This window comes from Macaca nemestrina, chromosome X (assembly GCF_043159975.1).
Source record: "Macaca nemestrina isolate mMacNem1 chromosome X, mMacNem.hap1, whole genome shotgun sequence".
NCBI lineage: Eukaryota > Metazoa > Chordata > Mammalia > Primates > Cercopithecidae > Macaca > Macaca nemestrina.
The window spans coordinates 49545115-49572579 of record NC_092145.1 but is presented as its reverse complement, the minus strand read 5'-3'; the positions used below and the strand labels follow the sequence as shown (position 1 = coordinate 49572579).

At 38.1% G+C, this 27465-nt stretch overlaps 1 protein-coding gene across 4 annotated transcripts in view; it reads left to right on the top strand.

Annotated features, from left to right (window-relative positions):
• The first annotated feature begins 1147 nt into the window (after positions 1-1147).
• LOC105499702 (Nik related kinase) overlaps positions 1148-27465 on the top strand; it is a 141714-nt gene continuing 115396 nt past the window's right edge. For all 4 annotated transcript variants that reach the window (XM_011772473.3, XM_011772472.2, XM_011772471.2 and 1 more), the window contains exons 1-2: positions 1148-1500; positions 9105-9170. In XM_011772473.3, coding sequence (XP_011770775.2) covers positions 1444-1500; positions 9105-9170 — 123 coding nt within the window. In that variant the 5' untranslated portion in view covers positions 1148-1443. The remainder of the gene's footprint in view (positions 1501-9104; positions 9171-27465) is intronic.

The following is a 27465-nucleotide window of genomic DNA, read 5'->3' as shown; positions in this document are numbered from 1 at the left end:
AGTTAGGGTGCGCAGAATGCCCTCTGGGAGCTCCAGAGAAAGTAAGCAGTGTCGGGACATTTACTAAGTGCTCTCTGCAGAGCATGAGTTTAGAATGCGGTTAGTTTATGCACCGACTCCCCTTCCCACGAATGTTTCAAGGGGCTCTTTCTGGAAGTTGAATCACGTTTGTGAGATTGTTTTAAGCCATGTGTCAGTCCCCCAGCGCTTTAAAGCAAAACGGAAGCAAACAACTTGGGCACTTGGAAAAGTTTTGCAATTAATAAGCGAATGAATGAAATCCGGCCGGAACGCTGGAGACTGGAAGGGAAGCAGGATTTTTCTCCGCGCGCTGCGAATACAGCGTATGCAAAACTTAGGACCCAGGGCAGGCCGGGCTTTGGAGACACTCAGTCTTACTCAACCCTGAACACCTGAGAACAGGTGCGGTTCTGAGTGAGACTGGGACCTGGCACGAACTAGCCTGGGGCCAGAAGAGATAAGGCCTGCCGGGAAGAGAGTTCCAGGCTCTGTCCATTCTGCTCTTGCCCTCGGCTAATGGCTTCGAAGGCCAAGCTGTGACAGCCCCGGGGCGCACTCGGTGCCTTCTTCTGCTCAAATAGGTGCTCGCCTAGGACTGATTCCCAACCCGTGGCAAGTCATTTCCTTCTATAACTGGTGGGTCTTTGCAATAAATTGGGCGATAAAATCAGAGGGACAGAAAGAGAAAACAGACAACTAGAAAAGTCACAAGTGTTTCTTGGGAAGTCTAGGGCGCGGGTTGTTTGGACTGTGGCAGGGCTGTGGGGCCCAGACTGGGAGCGGCGCGGAGCGGGACCGGTTTTCCGGGGCTGGCAGCTGCCTGGAAAAAGTTTCCTGTGGAACACTCGCCAGCGGGGGTGGGGGCAGGGGCGGCTGGCGCAGCAGTGGATGTGGGAGGGGGCGGGAGGGCCGGGGGAGGCCGCGAAGGGCCTGCTCGCAAACCGTTATAGTCCTTCAGCACCTCCCTCGGCCGGTGGCCCTCCTAGCCTGCCTCCCCGCCGGGCGGCTGCCCACCTGGCGACGTGACGCTGCACCAATCCCTTTCGAGCTGCTCCCGGGTCCCTTCTCCTTGCACCGCCCCCCTCCCTACCCTGAAAGAGGCGCACCCTGACGGGGCAGACACAGCGCTCTTGCCGCGGAGCACCCTTCTAGCTTCTTCTTCTCCAGGACAGACGCTCAGGCTCCTCTCTTGCCTTAGCTCAACCTGCTTTCCCGCCTCACAAACTCCGGTTTCCCTCCACTCCCAACTCTTTTCACTCCACGTTTCCCCTCCTCTATCTCCCACGCCAAGAACTCCAATCCCCCAGCTCCTTTCTCCCGCCCTCCCCCTTTCCCTCTCCTCCCTTCAACTCTTCATCCGCTTCTACCTCAGACTGCGCGCACCCAATTCAGTCGCCCACTCCCGTTCGGCTCCTCGAAGCCATGGCGGGACCTGGGGGCTGGAGGGACAGGGAGGTCACGGATCTGGGCCACTTGCCGGTGAGTAGAGGACGCCCATCGCCCCCCGAAATGCTCTCTTTTGGTGGGTTCTGAGTACCAGGGGGAGGGAGCGGACGCCCTCAAAACGGGCTAGACCAGGACTTCGACGGGTCCCGCGGGCGCGGAAGGGGCCCCTGGGCCGGCATGCGGAAAAGGCGCCCCCTGGGCACCCGGACCGCACCAAACTCCAACGAAAGGCAAAGGCACGGGGTGGTGGGAAGGGGAGACCGAGAGAAGAGATGGCAGTGGGGTGCTGCGGGCCCTAAACAGCGGGGCATTTTAAATATGTGACCCGCCTTGTCTAGCGGAGCTCCGGTACCTGTCCTAGCCCGCTTGTTCCAACAGAGGCCAAAAAGTGCAACGTCGCGTGTCTTCTTGAGTACTCCTCCCTGTTATCCCGCCGCCCCGTCCTTTGCTGCTGCTTTTGCCGTCGGAGATGCCTACTTGCGGGGTGACCTTTACTTTTAGGTGACAGCGACTAGAAAATTGAGGCGTTTGAGTCCCACTTTTCTTATTTTCTAATACACTTTCTAAAACCTTATTCTTGCCAGGGCAATGTTCCTGATTTAGTGTTGTGAGAGTGAAAGAAGTCGACGCCGTTTGGGGAAGGAGTGAATTCTGCACACTCCATTTTTTTTTTTTTTTTTTTAATATTGTGTTCTTTGCCCAACCAGATTTAGCTTTTTCTTGTGGTTTTAATTTGTGGGCTCTTCTTTTCCCGAATGCCCAGCTTTCCTCTAGAGTTGTAATTGATTGGTAAACTATTATCGCCATCGTAATTAGTAGACTTATTATTTTGGCAGCGCAGTTTATTTCATTGGCATCTGGTTTGTGGCTAATATTGGATTCCACCCAAATCCGTGTTTCAAGTTCCCTTTTTAGATTGGCATTTCACTCGCACCCTGTCTTGAATGCAAAAGGCCCCAGGATTCTCCGAAAGGGAATAAGCAGGCACTGCGCTGGAATGATCACCAGGCAACTGTAGTTCAGGACAGTGTCCTGCATGCTTTGAAAAAAGCTAAATATTAACCTTAAGGTTATAGGACTATTCAAAGTCGATTGACTTAATTTTACACATATTTGGCATTTAAAGAATGTGTTTTTGATTGTGACAGAAGCCTGTCTCGCTCAAAAATAGGGCATTCCCAAAGCCTTCCCTATATGATTTTACACTAGATGCTGTATGTGGAGAGGTAAGGTGGTACACACGGGTAACATTTTACCAAATTGTTCTCTGCCATTTAAAAAAATCAGTGCAAACGTGAATTACAGATATTAGTGTTGCGGTTATTTATGCAGCTTCATAAAATATATCACAGAACTTTAAAAAATTAAATCTTTTCTCATTCTGCATGCACCCAGAATTTCTTCCTTTCAGTGTGGATACATGAGATTTCCGGACTATGGAGGCCTCAATTGGTGGTTTCCTTTCTAAGCAGAACTTTTATATTCAGACTAGATTTGCACCCAAGTAAAAGTATAAAACCAAGGAATAAAATGTTACCCTTCCTCCAACATTCTCTGCCTATGGTTGGGAAAAGAGAAAAAAGCAAACTAGGGCAGATATGTGAAACTGATGCAGGCAGGTGGGCAAACTGAAATAAACTCCCTTCTAAATATCACTAAACGGGTGAATGGGAAAGACCTCATAGAAATGATAGGGCAGGGAATTCCAAACCCAAGGAAAAAAAAGAAGAAAAGGTTTTACTGCCACACACAGAAAAGAAAAAATGGGGGAAGTGGCCCAGACTAACTGACCCGGTCATGGCCCTGGACATAAGAATTTGGTGGAGCCCAGGAGATAAGAGGAAAGGCTGCAGTCTTTACATTGCAGTTCAGTGGAATATTAGTTTCCTGGAGGTTGGTGGAGTGGGTGTGTGGGGAGGGTAGAAAGATAAGGTTGGTTTTTAATGTAAGGGGAGTAGGAGTAGTAGCGAGAAGATACAAAACTTCAGGACATTGATGCTTGGCCTCATTTTCCAGACTTCATGAAAGTCTCATAAAGTCCTCAGATTCTAACAATTTCTAAATTTTATACATGAGACATTTTGTTTCATTTGTGGGTTTTCACTCTCTGAGCAATTTATGCATAATTCTCCCCTGTCCTCAAACACCCAGATTCAAACCCTAAGAAATCTAGCAGAAGAGCAGTAGCATGCCCTTTAGAATTTTCTTTGCTATCAAATTTTTAGACATGGAAAGTTATTGTTGCTTTGGTCACTGAGTTACGTTTTTCAGCGATTTGGGGTTTCTTTACATTTGATTTATTTTCTGACTCTGAAGAAATAAAAGCAAATGAAGAGGTGAAGAGAAATCTGAATCAGTTGTGTTGAAGTTTGCATTTTGATGCAAAGTAGAGTTGATAAAGCAAGTAAAGAAACCTTCATATGATGGTATCCCTTGCAGTAATTATCCTCAATAGGACATATGTGAAGGTCAGAAAATTGCCATCTGTAAACACCAAGTATACCAATTTGGCAGCAGCCAGACAATGAGGGAAGATTCAAACCTTGGAGTTGCAAACCGAGAAAAAACATTCAGAATGTGGAAGAATAAATAAATATGGCTCTAGTTTAAAATGGACACATTATGTCCTTTGCAGGCCTAGCCAGCTAAATGACCACAAGACAAAGACCCTTGAGGGAGGATAAACTTGCTTTACAAATTGAGACTTGAAGAAATTGGTAGGTTATTTGGTATTTTTGTTATTAGATAGATATTATTTTTAAACCCAAAAGAGTAAGCAGGAGTGAAAACTGGGAAACAAGAAAGGGTGAGAAAATTATATAACTTTCAAAATTAAAACCTTCACTTTTATACAATGATATAACTTTTTCACATAATGCACTAAAGTCAGAGACAAAATAAGAGAGCCAATGTAATTACAATAGATCAATTCCATTATGTTTGTTAATGGGTTACTGTAATTTTCTGATTTTCTATTGAATAAATATTTTCTGTAGGTGAAAAAACAAAAAAGAAAGTGCAGAGATTTGTGGTTTGTGTTTCCTTTCTGAAAAGAGAAGTATAAAGCTTTACGTCTTGATATATATCTTTGTAATATATGTGTGTATATATGTATATATATTCACCTTGCCCACCAGCAATACCTAGGGATGTGTGTGTTTGCCTCTCTCTATGTGTGTGTATATATATACATACACACACACACACGCACACGCATATATATGTTTGTTTTGATGTGTGTGTGTATATATATATAATCATATATATATGACCGTGTGTGTGTATGTATGTGTATATATATGCGTGTGTGTGTGTGTGTGTGTATATATATATATTCCTAGTATGCCTGTGTCCTTGAGACTGGAAACTATTTCTTCCTCTCCAAATCTGTCATGTCTTTCACTATGACTATCCCCTTTGCCTTCTGTGCCCAGTATGGTAATGACATTCCTCACGGCTGTGGCCTTGGTATTTGACACTGCCATGTGTAGTCCTAATCTATATTGGGGTCAGGATTAGACAGGCCTTGAGGGGACAGTAGTGGCAGAGGTTATCTGAAATAGCACATGATCCAAAAACTATATTTGAAATACATTAGGCTTATATTTAAGTATGACTTCCAGCTCTACCCAGACCAAGCCTGCTATCCACATTTGGTCATGAGAAATTTCACACTTTACCAAGTTCCTTAGCCCCTGTTTAGAAGCAGTTTTACCTTCATTTCAGTCAACTATGATTGAAATATTCAGCATAATCCTCAATTGCATATATATAGAGCATCACCTCCGCATAACACTGCACATCAGTTTATTTTCTGTCTTTTTTCTTCTCCAGTTTCTAGAGCAATGGTTTTCATATGGTAGTGCACAAGAACGGTGCACAAAAATTAAGAATAATTTCGAGATTTTGGGACCCATCATCAAAAATTCCGATTTCATAATTCTATGATAGGTCCAAGGAATCTGTATTTTTAACAGTATTACCCAGATGATTCTCATGTAGCGAGAGTCTATACAGTCTACAGTTTGAGAAACACTGGTCTGGAGGAAAAGATTTCCCCTTTAACGCCACCATGTAAATTGTGAAGCCCATTCCTCTATCTTTGAAACTCACTCTGGCACTCATCTTGCCATATCCATCCCTTTCATGTTCTCTCTCCAGAAACTTTTCATAAGATTGCTGTTTCTAATATTACAAGTAAAAGGAGAAAAGCCTCTGCTATCTCCTTCAAGGTACTGTGCAGTCTCCTTCTTTTTGCAGCCTGACTGCTGGAGAGTGTTTCCTCACTCTCCTTTACTATCCTAAATTTGAAATTTCTTGCTACTCATGTTGACCATTTTTGGTTCCCTTTTCTCCTTAATCTCTGCTGTATTTGGTTCTGTGGATCAGCCTCTGCCTTGAAATTCTCTCCCTTGACCAGTTAACACTGCTTTCTATTGGCTCTTTTCCTTCCAGTTACTCCCATCCCTGGCTTTTATTAAGATTAGCCATCAAGATGGTCTTTCTTCCCCGCTCTTGAATTCAGGAGACAGAAACAACGCCCGAGAATTTGAGATTTCAGTGGGCAGGGAGACTAGGACTTTTAAACTGCAGAAGATAATTTAGATGCATAGAAAGAGATAACGAAAGTACAACAGGTTTGTCTATGGTTCAAAAATGTTTTAAGACTTAGATTTTTAGTAATTTATTGTAAGACAAACTTTAGAAATTAATTTCTTCTTTACTGACCATTTTGTATACCCAAATGGGACATCAAGACACACCAACCCCCCAAATAATCTCCAAATTGGTATAGCAGTCATAGATACGAACATCTATCCTCTTCTGTTTTTCTTATCCCAAGGTGGCAGGGCAGAGGAAAGGACCAAATAATTATGGAGACCCCTCTGACATGAAACTTTTGTTTTCACAGTGACCAAAAAGATTGTTCCCTTCCAATTCTTCCTTCCTTGGAAATCCAAAATAAACTTGCTCTGACTGTAAGTCCAAAATATATGAGGAATTTGGCGTTGTTAACCTAGTATTAAGCATAGTCCTTCTCCTCTTTTCCCCAATTTAATGTTTAGTTTTGAAAGGGAGTAGCATGGAGATGGGGAACAAAAAATAGCATATAGGACTAAAGAAAACAATATAGTCTTAGAATATATGAATACTAAGTTGAGCTGCCTTTAAAGTTAAATTTTTTAAATGTTCTTTTATTAAACATGAGTATGAAAGATGGTTTGGTCATTTGAGAGCAGAAAACAAGTTTCCTGACATAGATATGAGGCCTCCATGAATTTCTACAGGCATTTTATTCTAGTCTATTTCCTTGGTGTCTTTTTTGAATAGTTAGATAACTGTATTCAAATCAGGGTAAAGTTTTTATGTTATTGAGGACTAGAGAAAGGAATAAAGAAATTTAAGACTGTGCTCAAAGATTCAAAAATACAGGTTGTACAGATGTTACAATAATTCTCTAATATACGTTATCTTTTCCAGCTAAAATGCAGCGTTAACTATAGCAAAGAATAGTTTACCAATAGGAATCAGGTAACATGTTTGATTATTTTGACAGATGGCCGAAGACTGTTTCTCCAGAATTAACAATGTCTAAAATAAATCCCTCAATGATATCCATCACATAAATATGCTACGGTGATAAAGTCTTCAAGTCAGTCCCTAGTAACTTTTTTGTTGGCTTTTCTCTTATAAATCTTTCAATGAGTTATAACAAAAGTGATACGCTTAATAATAAGGATAATATAATGATCTATTTTTACTTCTTAGATCCTAAAAATTGTCTTTTTAGATAAATTACATGTTTGTTGGGAGTATATTTCCTGAACTGTTTGTTTGAAATAACTGTGTATTGTGATCTTTGATGATCATTTTGAAAAACTAAGCTGCTAGGCTTCTGCTTTATCTAACAATGCTTTTATCAATTCAGTGGAAACATCTAGATTTTAGAATGATTGATAGGTTGTGATTTTCATCTGTAGAATTTTAGAGCTGGGAGATTACCTATCCCAATACTTTTATTTTATATATGTGAAAACTGAATCCCAGAGAGAATAAATAACTTACCCAGAGTCGTATGGTTAATTAATGGTAGAGCTGGGGCTAAAATTCAAGTCTTCTAACTCTCTGTCCAGTTGGATACTTATTGAATGATGTAATCCCAAAGCTGTGTCATTTTCCTATGAGAGTTTTGCTAGATTACACAAATATCATGGCAGTTTTAAGGAGTTTATAATTTCATTCATCTAAGTTGCATATGCTCAGTAGTTTTCCTGTTTAGCTTGTATTTATCACAGCAATCAAAATGTTTTCAAACAGGATTAAACAACGTTTGTGTATATAAAATAAACTTTCAATAAGGTATGTGAATTTCCAAGAATTTGCCAATGTTCTTACCATTTTGTGTATAAATTGGCATCTACTCATGCCTCATATAAGTTTTACTAAAATAGCAAAATAGGCTGCTAGACTAAAAGTTCAAACAGTGATAAAATTCAAGAAACCGTGTTTTGTGGTGAACAATCAAGGAGTACCCATATTTAAAGGTAAGAAAACAATACTTGAAGATAACTATGGAAGCCTCACAACTCTATCCCAAAACATGTTATGTTTTGTTTCCTATGATGCCACATTTAGGGTTAAGTCACAGAAAATGTCACTTTGTGCCATGAACAGATATTTAGCAGATGCAAAGTTCAACTTTTAAAAAATTGTCTAATTTTCTTAAAATGATGCTCTTTTAATATCATGATCTTGCTTTGTCATTCATATTTAGAGATGGTATTTCTTTCTTAAGAGCTGTTACAGGTTGGTGCAAAAGTAACTGCAGTTTTGCCATTATTCTAATGCCAAAACCACAATTACTTTTGCATCAACCTGTAATTCAAGTAAGTCATCTAAACTTTGTATCCAACATCTAGTCATTATTGTTGCATGTTAAATTTTCTGCTTGTCTAGTTATCACTCAAAAGAATAATATCGGCTGGGCGCGGTGGCTCACGCCTGTAATCCCAGCACTTTGGGAAGCTGAGGCAGGTGGATCACAAGGTCAGGAGTTTGAGACCAGCCTGGCCAACATGGAGAAACCCCGTCTCTACTGAAAATACAAAATAAGCTGGGTGTGGTGGCACACGCCAGTAATCCCAGCTACTCGGAAGGCTGAGGCAGGAGAATCACTGGAACCCAGGAGGCGGAGGTTGCAGTGAGCCAAGATCGCGCCATTGCACGCCAGTCTGGGCAACAAGAGTGAAACTCTGTCTCAAAAAAAAAAAAAAAAAAAAAAAAAGTAATATTAAAATAAAAGAGTACTTCCATTGCAAGTAAATGAACTTATTTCTATTTTATCTTTCTAATTACCTCATTGTTATGCCTCAGTCTTACATAATTGTGTGCATTTTACAGTTTTAAGATAAATAATTACATGACTACTTAATGTCCATACTGCTTATTCTTTTTAATAAATGAATATAGTCAGTTCAAGGAGATTGTGACATGTCTATTCTTTTGGTAAATGACATTTAGGTTCTTCCCATGTAAATTTAAACAGAACAAGGAAGATTGGAAATACTGCTTAAGATAGTTGAATGCTCGCCTAATTTCCTACAAAGATTGACAGTTTTTGTTTTACTTTTTTGCAGGATCCAACTGGAATATTCTCACTAGATAAAACCATTGGCCTTGGTACTTATGGCAGAATCTATTTGGTAAGCTGACTTACATTATTTATTCATTCTTCATTTTCTAATGACAACAAAGATTGTGAGTCAGACTTTCACAATGCGAATCACATAATGCCAAAATATGGCATTTCACTTTGAGAGATAAACCAACTTAGATAGCCCAGTGACACCTGTAAGAATTACTGTTTATTATCACAAAAGTAATGGATTGGCTAATCTGTAGTGAACCAACCAACCAAACATAACATCTAAAAATTAGCAGAAAATAAATAAAGTCACCAATGGAAAATGGAAGTAATTCAAATAAGATATACCCAATAAGATATCACTCGTATTATAGTATATATCCATACCATTCTAATTACTCACATTCAACTGAAAACTGAATATTATTAAAAGGAATGTTTCCATAACATTCTATATCATACTGTGTACTTGAGTGTGCACATGTGTGATAAAATTTGCTAAAGAATCTAACAAGAAAAAGTCTGAATTTATTTAGTGATTACTTATTAAACACTAAGTATGTGCAGATGCTGTGATAGTCTCTGGGAATAAAATGATGAACAAAGCAGATAAGGTCTCTGCTTTTTTGTGGCTTATGGTTGAGAAATGTGTTGATTAAGTTTGTATATGTTATATGTGTGGGGGTTGTTGGAGCCACGCATTACATAAGTAAGCACACAAATAACTGTATACTTCTGTATCTGTGGGTTCCACATCCATGGATTCAACCAATATTGGATCAAAAATTTAAAAAATGCATAATGTATAGACTTTTGTTCTTGTCATTATTTCCTAATCAATAAAGTGTAACAACTATTTACATAGCATTTACATTGAATTAAATGTTATAAGTAATCTAGTCTCACTTAAATTATACTGGAGTATATGCGTAGGTTATATGCAAAAAAAATTACTATGCCATTGTATATCAGGGACTTGAGCATCCCCTGATTTTGGTGTACACGGTAGGCCCTGAAACCAGTACCCCACAGATACTGAGGGATGACTGTAATTGCAACTGTGATATAAGATCTATAAGAAAATTCTTGGTGATATAAAAGCATAAAGCAAGGGGGTTTAATTTAGATTGAAAGGTCAGTGTTGATCTCCCACTCCCTGGAAAGGGAAAGTGACCATTAAACTGATATCAGGAGGATAAACGTGAGGTAACCAAAAAAAGGTGTGGTTGTGGAGGATGATGTTACTACATTCTAGGTGGAGGTATGGACAGTGTTAAGTGCTGGTTTGGGGCAGAGTGTTTTAGTAGCCATATCACACTGATCAGGTACCTTTCTACTCTCTAATAAGGGGAATTGACATTTTCTCAATCTTGTGTAATGTTCTATACAATTGCAGTGCTCTTTTTTCCCAGGCCTGTTGCTAAAAAAACGGATTACTGTCCTTAGGCTGATCCTTACAGCAGACTGATCACAGGTCCTCTACATATAGGTTGTGTAGAGGTGTCTTAATATAAGCCCAGAGGAAGGGGCTTCTTTCTTGTTCAGAAAAGGGTGCCTTTTTTCTTGCCAAGTCTTGCAACTTTGGGACTAATCTACACAGAGGGGCTTCTTTTCTTATTCATCTGCCCAAGTAGGAATGGAGGATGCTTTTTAAACTTTGCACAAAGCTCCTATAGGGCCTGCTGCTGTGGCTCACTCCTGTAATCCCAATACTTTGAGAGATGAAGGCAGGAGGATTGCTTGAAGCCAGAGCTTTGAGATGATCCTGGGCAACAAAACAAGACACCATTTCTACAAAAAATTAAAAAGAAAAAATTATCCCGGTGCCGTGGGTGTGCACCTGTAGTCTTAGCTACTCAGGAGTCTAAGGCAGAAGGATCACTTGAACCCAGGTGCTTGAGACTGCAGTGGATTATGTTTACACCACTGCCCTCCAGTCTGGGTGACAGAGCAAGATCTTATCTCTTAAAAAATAAAAATAATAAAATAATAAATTAAATAAAGCACCCATAGCATAGAAACTGAGTAGTAGAAATAGCATGTGGACAGGTCTTAAAAACAGAAAGAACCTTGGTGAATATAGGGAACAGAGGGAATGTTAGTATTCATGACCAAATCTTTTCAAACCATTTTGATCATATCTATTAACAGATCCAATAAGCTGTAGACGGTGATATGATATAGACTGAAATATATTGTTTATGCTACCTCAATTGCATCCTGTGCTGAACGATTATTTAACATTTATGTGATCTAGGTCAGTTTTGCCACCTTATACATAGATACCTACATCTCATACATAGAATATTTATGGTACATTTACAGTCTCCATGGCTCTATGCACATTTTAGTTCCTTAGGGTGTGTGTGTAAGTGTGTGTGTGTATACTTGTTCTGATTCAAATGTACAGAGTCACCAGGTGTGAGAAATAAAAAACAGAGTCATATAAGGTAAGAAGCAAGGTTAAAATTAGGCAACACAGAAAGATGGCTGCTCATTATCATTCATGTGATAACGAACTGTGATGGCACCAAAAGAAGAAAAGTAAGAGGGTAAAAAGGTAAGTTATGCATGTGAATATCCTTTTTTAAAACTCAGAGTTTATTGGGGTATAATATATATTTGGTAAGATTAACTCTTTTAAGTGTATAACTTTATGAGTTTGGACAAATGCATACAGTCATATAACTGCCACCACAATCGAGATTTTCAATGTACATCTTAAACTAATCACAGTCTAGATTCAAGGAGTATTCTACCTCTTCACTGTGTGGTGTCCCAACTGGTGTACTAGGGTTATGGCTGTCATCTATTTTGCTTTTACATTTGCTACAAACCCACAAAACTACTGTACTTTCCCTATACTCATTCTTTTCCTTGTTTTCACTACTACTATTTTTTAAATTTAGCCAATCAATTATCTTTTACAGCAATTAAAAGTCAGAAAAAGTCTTTTGCATTTATCTTCATTTTAACCATTTCTGGAATCTTCATTTCTTTGTGTGGATCCAACTTTCTCTCTGGTATATAGAACTTAAGCCTGAAAAACTTCCTCAATATTTCTTATAGTCCAAGGCTGCTGGGTAATGAATTCTCTGCTTTTGTATGAAAAGTCTTAATTTCTCCTTCAGTTCTGAAAGATATTCACACTGTGTATAGATTTGTGGATTGAGAGTTATTATTTTTTCTTTCTCTCAGCAGTTTAAACATGCCAATTTGTCTTCAGACTTGCATAGTTTCTGAAGTCTGCTGTAATTCTTACCTTTGCTCCTTTGTATTTTGTCTCTGGCTTCCTTTAAGATTTTTCTCTTTGTCTTTGTTTTACAGCAGTTTAAATATGAAATGTCTGGAGGGGTGTGTGTGTGTGTGTTGAAAGGATATTTATCTGAGATAATGTTTAGAGATCTTTGGGGTTCTCTGAGCTTCCTGGACATGTGGTTTGACATATTTCATTATTTGGGAGAAATTTTTGGCCTTTATCTTTTCAAATATTTTTTTTCTACTCTATTTGCTTTCTTCTTCTTTTGGAAATCCAATTTCATATGTGTTAGGCCTTTTGATATTATCCCTCAGTTCTTAAATGCTCTGTTTTGGAGTGTGTTTGTGTGTGTTTCATCCTTTTTTTCTCTTTGTGTTTCAATTTTGATCAATTCTTTTTCTATCTTCACTTTCACTTATTCCTTTCTCAGCTGTTTCAAGTGTGCTTATGAGACTGTCAAGGACATTCTTCAACAATACTACTGTTTTTCATTTCTAGCATTTCTACCTGACTGTTTAATAGTTAACATGTGTACTTAAATCCCCTATTTGTCTATTCATATTTTTCATATTTTTCATTAAAACATTTCATGCATTAATCATAGTTATGTTAAATTCTCTGATGGATTCAATATCTAAGTCATCTCTGAGGCTGGTTATGTTGATTGCTTTGTCTCTTGAGAATGTTTTTTATTTTGCTTTATTTCATAATTTTTATTTAAATGACATAGTCTGTAGAACAGTAGAGATTAAAGTAAATAGTACTTATTTCTTGAAATGGGCACCCTTTTTCAGCTAGGTTGTTTATATGAGAATTCACTCAATGTAATAAAAAGATAAACTACATTTGAGTTATGTTTTTGATATGGTTACTCTCAGTTCACTACCATCTTCAGATTCCTCTAATACCTTGTGCATATGTGGGGGTTGGTCTTCTGGAGAGTTTTTCTGGATATCCCTGTTCTTTTCTCAACTTTCCATCTTCCCTGTCTATCTGTGCCTCAGACAGGTTCTCTCTCCATGTTGTTGCCCTCCCCTGATGGTATACTGCTATTGCTTCTTATTAAGTGCTCATTGGCCTGGTGGTGTGGGCAGGGAGAAATGCTCTGTTTTTATGCTTCAACCTCAGTCTTGTAAGATCCTGGGCCTCTGTGTCACAGGAGTGGGACTTTCTTAGTTATCCTTTCCCTCTTCTAGTGGTAGGATACTTCTAATTGTTTGGGCCCACAACTAATTCTTGTCCTTCCCCCAGAATTGGAGGACTTTTTTCTTTTTTTACCTTTCCCCAGCTGCAGTAGGTCTTCATCTTTATTCTGGGGAGAATACACTTTGCTGCCTTTCCCCTAGGGCTTAAGACTTTTATTCATGAAAGGGAAAGGAAGTGGATCTGGTTTCCTACCTTTTCCACTGCAGTGGCTACTCATCTCCAACAGATCTGTGCCATAAATCTGCGTGTTTGTATAAATTTGTCCTGTGTCTAAGGCTTCCCAGGGTTCTATACTCTCATGCTAACCCACGTTTGCTCTTTAGCCATTCACTAAAAAATTTGCATGCTTTTAACCAAAATATCTCATGCATCCCATAAATATGTACACCTATTATGTGCCCACGAAAATTAAAAAAAAAAAAACAAAGAAAAATTTAGTTGAATTCTTTATACCTGCTTCTGTTGTGACCTTGTGTTCCCTCTACAGCCTATAGCCACAGGTGAGCTAGTGCTTATGTCCCATCTCTTTTTGCAGGTGCTTGTCTTTCTTCAGACCTCAATCTAGTTGGTTGCCTTGAGACTTCTCTCTAGATTGAAGAAAAGTTATGACTACATAGATTATTCAGCTTATTCTTGTTGTGAGGTTGGATGTGGCACTCTTTCCAACTTTCACATCCTCATCAAAAGCAAAAAGTCCACGTTAATTCCTTTTAATTGAATGTTCTTGAAGAATCTACCATATGCTAGATCCTCCTGTACACATTTATAAATCCTAAGAATTTTCTGTGTACCTACTCAGATCCAGAGATAGACAATAATTTCTAACATCAGATCTTCAAAGTACAAACTTCTGTGTTATAGAAGCTAGATGCTTACAGAAACTTTATTTACATCAGAATGATTTTCCTCTGTCACTCATTGACTTTACCTCTTTTTTTCTACCTCTAATTACAATAAAAATGTTTGGGATGGTGGTGCTATACACTGATAACACCTTCATGGAAAACAATCTGGAGTATGTAAATAAACACTTTAAAAATATTCTCTTTACACCAATAATTCAACTTTTGGAAATATATGATAAACATCCCAGACATAGAAAAACATGTAGATATACATTGCAGAAGAAACGTAGCATATTCTGGTAAAAAAAAAAAAAAAAAAAAAAAAAAAAAGGGCGTGCTTTGAACCAGGCAGACCTGATTCAGTGCTTACTTAGCCATTAACTAGCTATAACCTTGAGCAAGTCACTTAACCTAAGTTTAAGTTTCCTTATTTATAAAATGGGACTAATAATACCTACCTTGGGAGTTGCTATAAAATATCAAAACAATATACATATATATACACACTTATATTTGGAATATGGTAAATATCTGCTAAATGGCAGTTATTGTCATCATTATTGTTTCTATTATTTTTAAAAAGTTCAATGACAATAGTTTAAAAAGATGGAAGTAAACTACTTTTTAAAAAGTTAATATATCATTGTCCTATAAAGCAATATTTATGAAGTTATCTAACAGCATAGAACCATGCTTAAGGTCTTAAGTAAAGTATTCCGTATTATATGTGTGCCCCAATTACAGCTATGTTAAAACACGCAGATTAAAAAATGGTGAATTAATGATTAGAATAGTGAGATATTGGATTTTTTCTTTTCTAATGTCTGTAATATAATATATAAGTACAGAACATCTATATCTGTATGTATATTTTACATATCATATATATATGTGTGTGTTAGACAGTACCAAATGTTGTATAAATAACCTGTACTGCAAAATAGAAGCATGATACCATTCAAAATTAATGTCAGAGTGACTCATAGAGTCCTTTGCTTTTTCAGTGCTGCCAACCACATCCCCTGCTGGAGTTTGTTTTGGTTAAAGTCTCTCCAATGTCTTCCAGCTTGTTTCCAAGACCTCGTTCCCTGGCAGGTTTCCAGCTGTCTGCTGAGGTCTGTGCACGTTGAAATGAAGGCTGAGTCTCACACTACTATTGTAATCCTTTTCCTTTCCTTCTTTTTCCTCTAATTAGATGCCTATCCTCTCACCCTCTCCCACCTCCTGCCAGTTCAAACCTCACTTGAAATTGTGGGTTCTATTTTTCTCTCTTTTTAGGAGAGAAGGTACTGTTTTTCTTTCTTTCTTTTTTCTTTTTTTTTTTTTTTTTGCCCCAGTAGGGTTAAAGAACATAGTTTTCTCCTCACCTTTAACTGCTAGTCTCATAGTTTATGGGTCGTCACTTTAATTGGAGGAATGTTTAATATTTGACCATGTGAAGCCATATTAGAAAAAAGAAAATAGGTTGGAACTCATTTTTAATGGTACTATTAAAAACAAATAATTTCCCCAAGAGCAATAGACACAGAAAGACCACAGTATTAAGAAATAGACCAAGACCTTTAGGGTGGCAAAGTTGGAGGTGGCAACCTGACTCTCCCAGTAACTGACAGTAAACGTGCTCTTGACTTTCTGGGCCCATTCCTTCAACAATAAAACATAAAATAAAAAGATTATTGAGTATTAGACTCAATAATCTCCAGGCTTTCTTCTGGCTCTGAGATATTGCACCTAGTACAGTGCCTGGCACTCAGTAAAATGTAACCTTACTGTCGTCAGCATAATTATAGTAATCCTATCATCGCTTCTCTACCTTACACAGTAGAAGATGATTATTGGCTATTAGCTGGAGTAGTTCCACTTTTTACCAAATAAAATTATTTTTAACATGTTTTTCTATTCTTTCTTCTATTTCACCACCTGACAGTGAGACCTGATTTTTAGCTCAGTAACTAATAAGACACTCAATGTGAAGGTAAAACTGGGTAGCAGGTTTATTGGGATGGTAGGAATGCTACATTGTATGTTATATGTTATCTAACACCATTTTGTTAAGCATAATACTAGTGAGGTGAGACAATGAATTGGATATCCAGAATGAACGAGTTTGCCTTGGCCCTTCGTGAGGTCTTGACTGCACCCCTAATATCAATCTCCTACTCTTACGTTACCATTTTCAGGTGGTGAGGACAGAAAAAGGAATGGGAAAGGATTCAAGGCAACCATTTCAAGCAAAGGAAAAATTCACCTGAAATAGAGTAAACTTCTACAGTTGGGCATAGAGCCTAATTACCATGTATGCTAATGCCTAGTTGAAATTCAGTTAAATACTGGTGGAAGAAAGGGACCACCCCAAGTTTCTTATTGTTCTAACACCTAAAAACACACCATGGCCATAAGTAAGCATCCATCCTTGAAAGAAATCACAGGAGTCATCTGTCTCTTGGTGGTGAGTAGATTAAGTGAGATATATGAAGGTCACAGTCAGGTGCAAATTCCTGAATTGTTTGTACTCTGAAAGTATTAACATTAAATATGGAAATTTCTTTTCAAAACAATGCATCACCCTTAAATTTGGTGTTATAAATCAACGCCTGACACATCACTTTTACTTGCAAACTTCACCAGACAGGTGAGATTTAGGTTTATTAGTTATATTTTCTGGATTTGAAGTTGGTGCAGGGAATGGGAATGGAAAGGAAGGAAAGGAATGTTGTCCTCAAAGTTGATGACGTACAATTTATGATGTTTTAAATTACGTTTCAGAAACACAGTGCTGACATTTGGGTTGCCTACCCACTGGGCCTATTGGATGGGGATTTGAGTATTTTTCCTTTAAGGCTGAAATTATACTGTTTATTTGCCTACCAAATGTCTAGCACTGTGAATGCTTTTTTTTTAGGTAGGAAAGTTTCTTCACATCCTTGCCATTTTGCAAATATAGCTTAATTAAGTCAGCCAACAAATAATGCTTGAGCACCCATAAAGCACATAGCACTATGCATTATACATTGCAAGTTTCTGAAGCAGGAGCTGAAGCTGAATTGAGGCCACAGGCATACTAGGCTATTGTGCCTTCATAGTACAGTGCTACAAGTCCAGAGTTATGTCTTGGTTCCACCTTCATCCTGTGACATTGTGATAATGTGCCTCAAGAGTAGGGATTAGTCTTTCTTAAGGAACCCTCAGGCTACTCTAGCATAGGAAATGTTAAATTTACCTATTAAATAACATTGCTTTGAATGTGTAAACCATTCTGTAATAAAAATTCAAAAAATACATTTATTGAATGCACACTATATCCCAAGTACCATGTTACATACTAGGTGCTAGTTAGAATGATCAGACTACATTTTTTAGGAGTGGTCATTTTTATTAAGTTAGTTTTAGTAGAGATAAGGAAGGAAGTATTTTCTGTATGACCGTGACTGCTTTATTTGAAGAGGGAGTGATGGGTAATGGAAAGGAATCAGAGAGGTTGGAAAAAATGAAAAGAGGAAATTGGGACATAGTTTTTTTGTTTTTGTTCCTGGATGTAGAAAGTCTAACGAAGCTTCTAAAGAATAAGACTCCAAGAACAAGCTTTTCCTCAATAAGAGAACAGGTTGAATATTTGCAATGGGGGTGAAAAAAACAGCATAGGCTAAATAAATTGAGACTCAGGGGGCCAAATTAGTGGAAATTGCTGAGGCTTACAGGCCTTGGAGAAAAATGGAATTTTTCTATCTTGGCCGTGACAACTCTCCAACTGTGGAATAAAATCCAGGCCTCTGAGTTGCAGGCTTGACTTTTTCTTAATATGTTATACCAAAATTTTCTTTTGCTTCCCAATAAATCTTGAGGGAGGATGAAGCAGTTAGTAGCTGACAGGTATGAAAGGGGAAAGTAAATGTCATGGGATTTCTGCTCCCAAGAGGTCATAATTATTTTTCACAACTACTTTAATCTGTTTAATATGTTCACAGATATATATTGAGAAGGAATTCAAATTATGTGTTTGGTGTATTGGGGTAACACAAAATATATTATGTCATTTCTGCAGATGCTTAATCCAGTTGATTGTTATAAAGTTCTTCCAGGAGCAGGAAAAAATAAATTTAAATATTTGGAGACAAATACACATTTCTAAACAAAAGCCAAAACTAATAAATTCTTTATAGCATGGTGGCTTTGGTCAACCAGATAAAAACATCCCAATTATGAAAATCCTTATGAAACATAAGTATAAATCTCTGTGGGGAAATAATGCAGTTACCTAAAAATAGGCATACAAAATTGCCTAATTGCTGCTAAACTTATATATTTAATGCTATTTTTAATGTATCAGTCTTAGGAAAATTTATCTGTATATTATTTTATAAACCACTTTAAAGAGTGGTGAGGGTGGGTTGGGCAGTGTTAGAAGTAATAATGTAATCCTTAGTGTATCAAAAAGCAAATTTTGTTTTATTTTGCTTTTGCATATATATGTATGTGTATATATATATAATTATGGTCAGATTTTCAGAGTAAATTCTGTTAAGGTGGTTAAAGTATCAAGAGTTCTTCCTTTAGTTTATCCTCTAGTAGTTGACTACTAAAAACTAGTTAACTAGGTCCTCATCACATTTCATAAAACACTCTTTGGAAAATAGCACTTCAGCAGTTGTTACTCTTGAAATAAGAATAGTCCTAACCTGATTTTAGGACTTCCAGCAATGTACCATACTTGTGCATCTGTGTCTAAGGTAGTTGTGTGGGTGGTGCCAAAATTGCCCGTGGAGATTAATGTGCTGCTGTAGCTCTCTGAGGGTGTCCTCTTATAATTTTATGATGCTGAGGCTACTCTGAAGGCAGGCTTCTAAAAAGAAGCTTATCAGTAAGACTAAATTAAAATATCAAAGAATATAAAAAGACATAAACAGATCTTTATCCTGCAGTTTTATTTTTTCCTGCTTACCTACACCCAGGTTGTAATAAGTTCCTCCTCTACCAGAGGATAAAGAGAGGGAAAATGAAGTGTGAATTGTGTATTATTTCAATTGGAGAAATTATGATATGGTGGTAGTTTATGTGTAATTGTGTTAGAAAACTAAGAAAGCTCCTTTTGGGTTTGTACTTCTTAGGCAGAGTCCCTTTATGACTAGGAAAAGAAGGTTAGATTGTTCAGGGTCCCCTGAGGGAAAGAAGATTGATTATATTCTAAGCACTGCCAGTAACATTTTGTATAAATCATTAACTCTGAAAACAAAACAAAACAAAACAAAAATACTACCATGATTTAAAAGGAGAAGTCCAAGAATCCTCAGAGAAAGACAGCTTTTCTTGACTCTGAGAAAAGTAAAATAAAATAAATTAAATTATTGAATGTTTGAATTGGGTGAAAAAAAGATGGAGATTTAAATATTAGTCACTTTAGAGATAGTGACCTCAATGTTCTAAAAACGGATAACATTTACTGAGTGCTTACAGCTCATAAGAGCATTACGAGGTGACTGCCACTGTTTTCATCATCCTACCATCTCACAAATGAGGAAATAGGATTCAAGAACTTGAGTTACTGAACAGGTTCACAAAGCTAGGATATTGCCTTGCAAAGTCAGGATTTAAACCAAAATTTGCTTGACCCCAGGTCTGTATCTTAACCATAATATAGTATATTGAGCTCAACAGATACAAGCCAAAGTCAAAAAGCATTCAATTAGATTAGCCAGTTGAAAAAACAATCTGCCCAAGTGCAAAAATTTATAAGAAACTGCTGAGCTGAGGTCGGTAATGAAGATCATTAATGATGTGTCCCTCCAACATATTTGTTTCCTTCCTGATGGGCACTAAGACAGTCTAGTCTTAGGGTCTTTTTCTGGAATTTAATAGATTTCAGAAATGGGTGTGGACAAGCAGATAGTCTTTACAGGATACTCAAAGCTCATGACTAAATTTCTACTCAGACTCCTGGAAGCCATGAGAAGGTAGAGAAGTACTTACTGTCAACCTCTTCACTCTCTTCTTGTGGGCAGAGGCCCATCTCTGAGGCAAGGGTGTTTTTCCTGTTTTATTGCTTCTACTGGGATCCCTGGAAAAGAGGGAAACAACAAAGGTTCATTGAAAGTTAGTGCTTCCCTTGTAGATGATTGGTTTCAGACTGGTAGGAATTTTAAAAATCAACACATTAAAAAACAGTTTGTGTATTTTCTAATGAATGCATTTCTGAAAACGAGTGAAGATTAAAATATGTAAAACTTAGGGGACCCTCATTTGTTCCCTGCCTGAGAACAGAGATGCCAGAGTCTGGGCTGAATAAATTACATGTAGGTCTAAGTGGCTATAGCTTAGAAGGTTAGAGGGTGGCAGAGGCAGAGAGTTAAGCAGGTGGATGGAAACAGTAGGGGTTTGCAGGTGAGGAGGTAAATACAAGGTGTGCTATTTAAGTAAAATTGTTCTTATATTGTTCTCATCAGATGAGCATGCAGGTTTGAACAGAAATTACAGCTTTAAGACTTTCCTCATGGTTAACCTCTACAAGAATTTTGCAAGCAGCTGAATTCCTCCCACCTTTCCACAAAATGAAGTGTTGCAATGACAGTAGAAAACCAGTTACAAAGCTTGGGGTGGATGCCTAAGAATTCATTAGTCTATAGTTCATGAATTTATTTAAGGGCAGGAACCTGGAATGTTTAATTTCAAATCTATTCTTAGAATACCTAGTAAAATGCATTGTACATATTAGGCAGCAGGGCATAAGGGATAAATTGCAAGCAGAAATTTCAATGCAGACTGTTTTGTATATTTTCTGTTACCCACACTCATATGCTCCTTTTATTAGTAGTATTATCATTCCACAAGCAGATGTTATGAGAAACATTGGCTATGTTCAAAAAATCTATCTTAATCACCTTTGTGATCTCTTTGGGACTAGCACAATACCGTATACATATGGGTGCTTGATACAATTTCTTCTGGAACTAAAACGATATGTGCAAAAGTGACCCCCCTCCCGTATGACTATTTTTACAGGGGCTCTCTGCAGATGTGCCTTGATGGAAAGGACTGAGCAATGACACCCTGTTAAGCCAATGCTGGAGACAGGTTGGCCTTTCAAAATTATACCACCTAAGTAACTTTCTATTCTGACTATAAAAAGGTGGCACTGTGTAGAGATAAATATTTCCAAAGGATGGAAATATTAGCCTTACTTTTTTATTACTTTCTGCTGAATGAGTCATTTAGGAAGCTTGAAAGAGTATATTTTTTCTCTGGGTACTGTAGTTTGCTGTAGTGTTATTGGCATGACCAAGTATAAGGATGGCTTCAAGAGAGTCTCATACCTTCAGGAAGATGTCTAGAATATGTGTAAATATTTCCTGACTTGGAGGATTGGCAGCTGTTAGAAAGAAAAACACATATAAATAAGAGCCTACAAATGCCCTTGCTTCTTGTGGCCTTCTACCTACGATTGGCAGTTGCTGTAATGGTTTTTTAAAATTATCTTACATTTTAGTAAATTTCAAAAAAAGAAAATTAAATGGCTTGAAATGTTAAACTCTAAAAGCTTCAGTAATGTTTATTTTGCAGGTCCTGCACTGTGTGTGTGTATATGTGTGTGTGGTGGGGGGGGGGTGCTTTTTCCGTCCCATGTCCTAGGAAAACCCTGTCAGTCTGAACAGTTGCTCACCATATGTATATGCTTGATTTATGCCTTTTCATACTTTAACAACATATTTTACTCTATAAGAGGTAGTGGTATCTTCCCCTCTACTGCACTAAGAGCAAGGAGGAACATACGTGAGTAGAAAGGTGCCTACTAGTTTAAAAGAAGTGTGAAATCGAGAGGTGATACTGGTAGGGAGCAGAGTCTGTGTATATTCCAGCCAGTGCAATGTGAAAATTGGTTTGACTGATTTCTTCACCACCACCACTACTGCCCCCACCCCAAAATATACAGACATAATTAGTTGGTTATTTGATGGAAATTACCAAAATGTTTGTTGGAATCTGGGACACATAGCCTTACTAAAATGGAAAATGATTCTTTTACATTGCATCCAAATGCTTTTCAGGACTTCTCAGGCAGATCTGAATGTCTGGATTCAAGGGAAGGAGATTAGTGAAGTATAACTCACTGTCAACCTACCTTTCTGAGGCCCTTCGATGGGATACCCGGGAATGAGGCCAGTACGTTCCAGATAAACCTCCCCCCATTTCCTCTACTTTTATGAATCTGGCAGTGGTATGAGTGATAGGTGAGTTGCATCAGGAGAGACTTTACAGAAATCCATATGGCTGGCTAATGTATACAAGATAATTTGTTTAAAAAAATAAATAGCAAAGTAGCTATTTTCATTATTCCATGGAGGTTGACCTGTAAAGCCTTCCTCACTCCACAAAACAGGAGAATTTGTAATTTTTAAATAGGCAAAGCTTCTGCCTCTCAGCAGCTGGTGTATATAGTAATGTGCTCCCATCTCCATTGTAAGTGCTCATATCTTTTGAGTTCTGTTGGTGTTGTGAATCGCCTTGCCATTGACTTGTGTTTTATATATCATTATGCACTTGGTAGAAAACTACAATTCAGTTTGAATGAATTACAGTAACAGAGATTTAGTGCCTGAGGATGTGTCTGTAGGTTTATATGGAAGCAAAAGCCATTTGAGTTTCTTTTATTATTATTATTATTATTGTTATTATACTTTAAGTTCTAGGGTACATGTGCATAACGTGCAGGTTTGTTACATATGTATACTTGTGCCATGTTGCTGTGCTGCACCCATCAACTCGTCAGCACCCATCAACTCGTCATTTACATCAGGTATAACTCCCAATTCAATCCTTCCCCTCTCACCCCTCCCCATGATAGGCCCCAGTGTGTGATGTCCCCCTTCCCGAGTCCAAGTGATCTCATTGTTCAGTTCCCACCTATGAGTGAGAACATGCGGTGTTTGGTTTTGTGTTCTTGTGATAGTTTGCTAAGAATGATGGTTTCCAGCTGGATCTATGTCCCTACAAAGGACACAAACTCATCCTTTTTTATGGCTGCATAGTATTCCATGGTGTATATGTGCCACATTTTCTTAATCCAGTCTGTCACTGATGGACATTTGGGTTGATTCCAAGTCTTTGCTATTGTGAATAGTGCCGCAATAAACATACATGTGCATGTGTCTTTATAGCAGCATGATTTATAATCCTTTGGGTATATACCCAGTAATGGGATGGCTGGGTCATATGGTACATCTAGTTCTAGATCCTTGAGGAATCGCCATACTGTTTTCCATAATGGTTGAACTACTTTACAATCCCACCAACAGTGTAAAAGTGTTCCTATTTCTCCACATCCTCTCCAGCACCTGTTGTTTCCTGACTTTTCAATGATCACCATACTAAGTGGTGTGAGATGGTATCTCATTGTGGATTTGATTTGCATTTCTCTGATGGCCAGTGATGATGAGCATTTTTTCATGTGTCTGTTGGCTGTATGAATGTCTTCTTTTGAGAAATGTCTGTTCATATCCTTTGCCCACTTTTTGATGGGGTTGTTTGTTTTTTTCTTGTAAATTTGTTTGAGTTCTTTGTAGGTTCTGGATATTAGCCCTTTGTCAGATGAGTAGATTGCAAAAATGTTCTCCCATTCTGTAGGTTGCCTGTTCACTCTGATGGTAGTTTCTTTTGCTGTGCAGAAGCTCTTTAGTTTAATGAGATCCCATTTGTCAATTTTGGCTTTTGCTGCCATTGCTTTTGGTGTTTTAGACATGAAGTCTTTGCCCATGCCTATGTCCTGAATGGTACTACCTAGGTTTTCCTCTAGGATTTTTATGGTATTAGGTCTAACATTTAAGTCTCTAATCCATCTTGAATTAATTTTTGTATAAGGAGTAAGGAAAGGATCCAGTTTCAGCTTTCTACTTATGGCTAGCCAATTTTCCCAGCACCATTTATTAAATAGGGAATCCTTTCCCCATTTCTTGTTTCTCTCAGATTTGTCAAAGATCAGATGGCTGTAGATGCGTGGTATTATTTCTGAGGACTCTGTTCTGTTCCATTGGTCTATATCTCTGTTTTGGTACCAGTACCATGCTGTTTTGGTTACTGTAGCCTTGTAGTATAGTTTGAAGTCAGGTAGCGTGATGCCTCCAGCTTTGTTCTTTTGACTTAGGATTGTCTTGGAGATGCGGGCTCTTTTTGGGTTCCATATGAACTTTAAAGCAGTTTTTTCCAATTCTGTGAAGAAACTCATTGGTAGCTTGATGGGGATGGCATTGAATCTATAAATAACCTTGGGCAGTATGGCCATTTTCACAATATTGATTCTTCCTATCCATGAGCATGGTATATTCTTCCATTTGTTTGTGTCCTCTTTTATTTCACTGAGCAGTGGTTTGTAGTTCTCCTTGAAGAGGTCCTTTACATCCCTTGTAACTGGATTCCTAGGTATTTTATTCTCTTTGAAGCAATTGTGAATGGAAGTTCATTCATGATTTGGCTCTCTGTTTGTCTGTTACTGGTGTATAAGAATGCTTGTGATTTTTGCACATTAATTTTGTATCCTGAGACTTTGCTGAAGTTGCTTATCAGCTTAAGGAGATTTTGGGCTGAGTTGATGGGGTTTTCTTTTTTTTTTTTTTTTTAATTTATTTATTATTATTGTACTTTAAGTTGTAGGGTATATGTGCATAACGTGCAGGTTTGTTACATATGTATACTTGTGCCATGTTGCTGTGCTGCACCCATCAACTCATCATTTACATCAGGTATAACTCCCAATGCAATCCCTGCCCCCTCCCCCCTCCCCATGATAGGCCCCTGTGTGTGATGTTCCCCTTCCTGAGTCCAAGTGATCTCATTATTCAGTTCCCACATATGAGTGAGAACATGCGGTGTTTGGTTTTCTGTTCTTGTGATAGTTTGCTAAGAATGATGGTTTCCAGCTGCATCCATGTCCCTGCAAACAGGGACAATTTGACTTCTTCTTTTCCTAACTGAATACCCTTGATTTCTTTCTCTTGCCTGATTGCCCTAGCCAGAACTTCCAACACTATGTTGAATAGGAGTGGTGAGAGAGGGCATCCCTGTCTTGTGCCAGTTTTCAAAGGGAATTTTTCCAGTTTTTGCCCATTCAGTATGATATTGGCTGTGGGTTTGTCATAAATAGCTCTGATGATTTTGAGGTACGTTCCATCAATACCGAATTTATTGAGTGTTTTTAGCATGAAGGGCTGTTGAATTTTGTCAAAAGCCTTTTCTGCATCTATTGAGATAATCATGTGGTTCTTGTCTTTGGTTCTGTTGATATGCTGGATTATGTTCATTGATTTGCGAATGTTGAACCAGCCTTGCATCCCAGGGATGAAGCCCACTTGATCATAGTGGCTAAGCGTTTTGATGTGTTGCTGAATCCGGTTTGCCAGTATTTTATTGAGGATTTTTGCATCGATGTTCATCAGGGATATTGGTCTAAAATTCTCTTTTTTAGTTGTGTCTCTGCCAGGCTTTGGTATCAGGATGATGTTGGCCTCATAAAATGAGTTAGGGAGGATTCCCTCTTTTTCTATTGATTGGAATAGTTTCAGAAGGAATGGTACCAGCTCCTCCTTGTACCTCTGGTAGAATTCAGCTGTGAATCCATCTGGTCCTGGACTTTTCTTGGTTGGTAGGCTATTAATTATTGCCTCAATTTCAGAGCCTGCTATTGGTCTATTCGGGGATTCATCTTCTTCCTGGTTTAGTCTTGGAAGAGTGTAAGTGTCCAGGAAATTATCTATTTCTTCTAGATTTTCCAGTTTATTTGCATAGAGGTGTTTATAGTATTCTCTGATGGTAGTTTGTATTTCTGTGTGGTCGGTGGTGATATCCCCTTTATCATTTTTTATTGCATCTATTTGATTCTTCTCTCTTTTCTTCGTTATTAGTCTTGCTAGCGGTCTGTCAATTTTGTTGATCTTTTCAAAAATCCAACTCCTGGATGCATTGATTTTTTGGAGGGTTTTTTGTGTCTCTATCTCCTTCAGTTCTGCTCTGATCTTAGTTATTTCTTGCCTTCTGCTAGCTTTCGAATGTGTTTGCTCTTGCTTCTCTAGGTCTTTTAATTGCGATGTTAGAGTGTCAATTTTAGATCTTTCCTGCTTTCTCTTGTGGGCATTTAGTGCTATAAATTTCCCTCTACACACTGCTTTAAATGTGTCCCAGAGATTCTGGTATGTTGTATCTTTGTTCTCATTGGTTTCAAAGAACATCTTTATTTCTGCCTTCATTTCGTTATGTACCCAGTAGTCATTCAGGAGAGGTTGTTCAGTTTCCATGTAGTTGAGCGGTTTGGATTGAGTTTCTTAGTCCTGAGTTCTAGTTTGATTGCACTGTGGTCTGAGAGACAGTTTGTTATAATTTCTGTTCTTGTACATTTGCTGATGAGTGCTTTACTTCCAATTATGTGGTCAATTTTGGAGTAAGTACGATGTGGTGCTGAGAAGAATGTATATTCTGTTGATTTGGGGTGGAGAGTTCTATAGATGTCTATGAGGTCTGCTTGCTGCAGAGATGAGTTCAATTCCTGGATATCCTTGTTAACTTTCTGTCTCGTTGATCTGTCTAATGTTGACAGTGGAGTGTTGAAGTCTCCCATTATTATTGTATGGGAGTCTAAGTCTCTTTGTAAGTCTCTAAGGACTTGCTTTCTGAATCTGGGTGCTCCTGTATTGGGTGCATATATATTTAGGATAGTTAGCTCTTCCTGTTGAATTGATCCCTTTACCATTATGTAATGGCCTTCTTTGTCTCTTTTGATCTTTGATGGTTTAAAGTCTATTTTATCAGAGACTAGTATTGCAACCCCTGCTTTTTTTTTTCTCCATTTGCTTGGTAAATCTTCCTCCACCCCTTTATTTTGAGCCTGTGTATGTCTCTGCATGTGAGATGGGTCTCCTGAATACAGCAGACTGATGGGTCTTGACTCTTTATCCAGTTTGCCAGTCTGTGTCTTTTAATTGGAGCATTTCGTCCATTTACATTTAAGGTTAATATTGTTATGTGTGAACTTGATCCTGCCATTATGATATTAACAGGTTATTTTGCTT